Source organism: Cherax quadricarinatus, chromosome 50 (assembly GCF_038502225.1).
Source record: "Cherax quadricarinatus isolate ZL_2023a chromosome 50, ASM3850222v1, whole genome shotgun sequence".
NCBI classification, from domain to species: domain Eukaryota; kingdom Metazoa; phylum Arthropoda; class Malacostraca; order Decapoda; family Parastacidae; genus Cherax; species Cherax quadricarinatus.
The window spans coordinates 22,191,066-22,196,023 of NC_091341.1; the positions used below are offsets into that span (position 1 = coordinate 22,191,066).

Below are 4,958 nucleotides of genomic sequence, written 5' to 3' on the forward strand. Positions count from 1 at the left end.
CGAGGAAGCAGAGAGGTAGAATGCCTATCGTGAGGACCCTCGTATGAAGGTCTAATTCCACCCATCTTAAAAATCTTGTGCTAAAGAATTAGTGCCTAATATCCCTGTCGACGATAGTGCATCATTTCCAGCTGTGCCATCTTGCTCTTCTGTTTCTGTTAAAGACGTTATCTTCCTTTTATTTATAATCAGGAGTATTTTGTATGTCGTGATCGTATCCCTCCAGCGGTAAAATGCCTGGCTATTGCATTTTTTTATTCAAAACTCGTTCTCACTCTGTCTTACGGGGCGAGGGCTCCAAACTGGCGCTGTATCCTCAAGAACGACTCTCTGGAGGTAAAATGTATTTTGAATAAGTCTTTCTACGTTCCTGAACGCCATTCTTATGTTCGCAAGTTTATTCCTTGTTTCTAATGTATTTATTTTGACATTCTAGGGTAGTGTGTAGGTGTGTGAACGTGTGTGTGTACGTGAGGGAGAAGTTATGCAGGTGTGTGTACATGTGTGGTAAGTCAGTCACTGACGTACAGGAAGGTGCCAGCCCAGCATTCCTAGCGATCACTGGAGCAACATTGCACCACGGGCACGCGTCGTCGCTTCCATTAACTCGAAGGAACCAATGTAAACAATGGTGATCTATGCTACTTTAATGAAGGTTAACATCTGAAGTGGTTTACAAAGGCTTGGATAATAGCCACTCCACCTGTTTACGGTGTTCACCTACACGCGAGTCCCAGTAGTACCTGTAGTACCCGTAGTCCCAGTAGAACCTTTAGTCCCAGTATCCCCAGTAGTCCCAGTTGGGTACCGACCTAGAGAGTCACTACAATGTCTTATTTCTAGTCCTTCACAGTGACGAACCTAAAACTAATCCGCTGGTTTGTGTGTGTCACACAGCAAGCAGATGGCCATCGAGGTGGACAACCTGAACGCCCGAGTGGTGGAAGCTGAGACTCGACTCAAGTCCGAAGTGACCAAGATCAAGAAGAAGATGCAGGTCACCATCACTGAACTGGAGATGAGTCTCGACACGACCAACAAGTCCAACATCGACCTCCAGAAGACCGTCAAGAGGCAAGCCATCTCCCTCCAGGCAAGTCTCACCAATGTTGTCACCGCCTCTAGTGGATTCATTTTTTTTTTTTTTTGGAAGGGGAAGAGGAATTTCAGATGATTTATGTAACTGTAGGAGAAAGTGTCAGTGTAGATGCTGTTGTTGTCTCTCAAGGTGTCAGTTAAAGGTTACCCATAGCTGGATTGGTAGCACACTCAGCTCACACACACTGAGGTCCGTGGTTCGATCCCTGGCATGGGTGGAAACACTGGGAGCGTGTTTCCTTAAGACACCTGCTGTCCATGTTCACTTAACAGTAAATAGGTACTGGATAACTCAGTGTCCTCGTACTGGATAACTCAGTGTCCTCGTACTGGATAACTCACAGTGTCCTCGTACTGGATAACTCACAGTGTCCTCGTACTGGATAACAAGAAGATAACTAAAAGGGGATCACTAATACTATGACAGGACAATCATTTCAAAACTAGCACATGCATTGTGTTGCAGGAGTTGCAGGCGCACTACGACGAGTTGCAACGCCAGCTGCAGCAGACACTGGACCAGTACGGTGTTGCACAGCGTCGCATCCAGTCACTTACTGCTGAGTACGAGGAAGCCAGAGCCAACATTGATGCCGTGAGTACATCAACCACAACCAACATCAATCATCAACTTGCAATCTTGTTTTGTTACTGCAAATTATTTTTCCAGATAACTTTAAATAATCATTGTAAATATCTGTGTTAAATTGACTAAGAACAAGCTATATTTTCTGCCGTTAATTTTAACAAGGTTAACTGAGGTTCCTAATTTAACTCTGGTGCACAAAAAAGATTATCGTAAATTATGATAATTGCAATTGTATAAGAAAGTTTTAAAGATTGATTTCGAGGCAATTTGACTTTCTTGACCAACTCTGAAGTCATAATATATTCACAGATATACATCTGGTATATGTACAAAATAACACAACTCTCCGTGTATATATAGTTGTACAGTCCTCGGTGTTTATACACAGATACAAGCAGATAAACATCTCGATGTATATACCTGGAGATACACTACTTTAAGTGTATATACACTATGTTCAGAGACGTGATTTTTTCAGTGTATATACACAGGGATACACACCCATCGTTGTATATACCTAGAGATGTACACCTTTCGGGGTTTACATACAGATAGCCACTCGTCTCTATGTCTATACAGAAATACTTGCCTCCCCCTGCGCAAACATTTTCTCTAGATGATCTGGACTGACCAGACTGTGTTGGCAGGCCATCCGTGCTCGCCGCTCTGCTGAGCTGCAGTACGAGGAAGCTTCAGCACGCCTCAAGGATCTTACCACTATCAATGTCAACATTAGCAACGCCAAGGCCAAGCTGGAACAGGAACTGTGTGTTATTGCTGGGGACTACGACGAAATCAGCAAGGAACTCAGGGTGAGTAACGGTACCCTACCAGAGACCCATCCTAATCCTTTTGTAAACCCCAAACTGACTTTTGCAATACCCTTGTAGCCCCAGAGAGGTTCAGATTCTTACAGAGTTCCCTCCCCCCCTTCCTGGTCGTCGAAAAAAACAAAGGTTTGGTCTTAATCTAAGCCTTTTCTGACTCTCCAAACTGACTCTTACAATACCCCTGTGACCCCAGAGGCGCTCAGATTTTTACAGTCCCCTGCTGGTCGTCAGAAAAACAAGGTTGGGTCTTAGCATTCTCTTTCTCTCCGTAGCTGAGTGAGGAGAGACTCAGCAAGACGACCATCGAGCTGAAGCGAACCATCGAACTGCTGCACGAAGAACAGGAGCGCTACGTCAAGATCGAGTCCATCAAGAAGTCTCTAGAGGTCGAAGTCAAGAACCTCACTATCCGCATCGAGAACGTTGAAGCCAACGCCCTCGCCAGCACCAAGAGGATGGTGTCTAAGCTCGAAGCAAGGGTAGGTGGACGAGGTACACGAGGTACAGACTATGTGGTTAAGTTACAAAGGGAAAAATAATGATAAAATGAGACACTTGTGCAGCATTTGGTTATCTTTATTTTGGGAACGTTTCGCCAGCCAGTGGCGGCTTCTGTCCAATGCAGAGGAAGGTGGAAGATGAGGAAGAGTTTGAGGTAATCAGTCCTTCAGCCTGGTTTGAAGAAGCCACTGGCTGGCGAAACGTTTCCAGAATAAATATAACCAAATGTTGCCCAAGCCTTTAATTGATCACCTTGTCAGTTTTCTAAACCATTTATTCATATAGGGAGAAATAATGTGCGTGGTTCAGTTATATGGGAGCCACTACACGTTTAATTTACCTGGGGTACAGTGCATTTTAGATACATGGGATTAGTCGTTGGTTAATTTACATGGAGGGCCAGGGTATGTGATAAATTTACCCGAAGCTATACAGACATGGAAGCTCTTAGACATAACACACCTACAAGCTTCCACACACTTACCAGGCCACGAGCGAGACATCATTACTACGAGCTCTGAACTCTGTGTGTTTACATAGGTACATGACTTGGAGTTGAGCTTGGACGAGGAACAACGCCGCCACCAGGAGACCATCAAGATCCTGAGGAAGAAGGAGCGCAACGTGAAGGAGCTGGTGCTCCAGTGTGAGGAGGACCACAAGAACATCCAGATCCTGCAGGAGACCCTCGACAAGACCTACGAGAAGATTAACATCTACAAGCGCCAGCTCAACGAGCAGGTTCGTGCAAGATACCCTTTCAATATCTGTCTTATAAGAATGAAATGTATCTTCTACTCTAAGACCTTTGTCGCAACACCTTCAATGTACCTCAGCACGTCTGTACCACGTATATTAACATCATTCTGTACCATATAATCATTATTCTGTACCATATAAACATACAAGTCAATGTTTACGTTGTTAATCGTGGGTGGTTGGTCGTTTTTTTTGCAGGAGTCTGTGTCGTCAACCAACCTGACTCGCGTGCGCAGGTTCCAGCGCGAGCTGGAGGCTGCCGAAGAACGCGCGGAGACAGCTGAGAGCAACCTTTCGATGATCCGCGCAAAACATCGCACCTTTGTCACCTGCCAGACGACGCAGCTGCCCAGTGGAGAGACGGTGGTAGTGAAGGAAACTGTCACACAGCAGTAGATGGGACGCACTCCGTCAGGCAGCAGTAGATGGGATGAGCTACACTCCATCACAGCAGTAGATGGGATGGGCTCTACCCCATCACTCCCCTCCCTCCTCCTTCCTTCCCTTTCCCAACTTCAATCAAATATGTCTACTTTCATAATCGTGATAGACATTGTTAGTATCTCTCTGTCTTAGAGATGTTCTTTTTTTTTAATTTAAGATTCTCTTTAATGTTAAAATTACTACCACTACTAACTTTTAAAAAAAAATAAGACGTGGTCAGGACGCAATGTCCGCCATTCTTGTTATTTTAAAACGCATGTAATACACACTGAGACAATTTATGTAATTCTGTAAATAATTGGTTACAATAAACGATCTCTCAGAGCAGAGCGTGTGAGTACCGTCGAAAAAAATATAGGTTCGTTGTAAGGTGTCCAGCGACCCGTGTTGAGCTGTGGGCAGCAATTTTGGGTTGTGTTAGAGAGTTTCTTGTAGAGCTCTGGGACAGCTCACTCGCCCTGGTTTAGTTGGGATATCTTTTAAAAATATTGTTGAACTGCTATGGTAGGTGTTATAACCATGTGAGGTCATTCGGCGAGCCTCCGTCTGCTGCCGTGGCGTTTCTCATAGTCCAGAACTCGTGCGAGACACTTCTTTTTAGCATTACCGGAGTTGCTGGCTGCGTTGACTTGAGGGTACGTCGATGACTCTCGTAGTGTGAGCCTTGTCTGTGTACAATGAAACACTACGAGGGGAAGACCAACCCTGGAGGTAATGTAGCTTGGTGGGCTGGGACA

The 4,958-nt window shown here is 45.0% G+C and overlaps 1 protein-coding gene across 2 annotated transcripts in view; it reads left to right on the forward strand.

The window, feature by feature from the left end:
* The window catches only part of LOC128695431 (paramyosin, long form), a 122,022-nt gene extending 117,477 nt beyond the window's left edge, over window positions 1-4,545 (forward strand). Inside the window, exons 12-17 of one of the 2 annotated variants that reach the window (XM_053786040.2) lie at window positions 898-1,093; window positions 1,565-1,693; window positions 2,335-2,499; window positions 2,790-2,996; window positions 3,559-3,759; window positions 3,976-4,400. In XM_053786040.2, the coding sequence (XP_053642015.1) occupies window positions 898-1,093; window positions 1,565-1,693; window positions 2,335-2,499; window positions 2,790-2,996; window positions 3,559-3,759; window positions 3,976-4,173 (1,096 nt within the window). In that variant the 3' untranslated portion in view covers window positions 4,174-4,400. Of the gene's footprint in view, window positions 1-897; window positions 1,094-1,564; window positions 1,694-2,334; window positions 2,500-2,789; window positions 2,997-3,558; window positions 3,760-3,975 lie in introns of both variants that reach the window. The other variant, XM_053786039.2, reaches the window with a different exon arrangement.
* The last annotated feature ends 413 nt before the right edge of the window (window positions 4,546-4,958 follow it).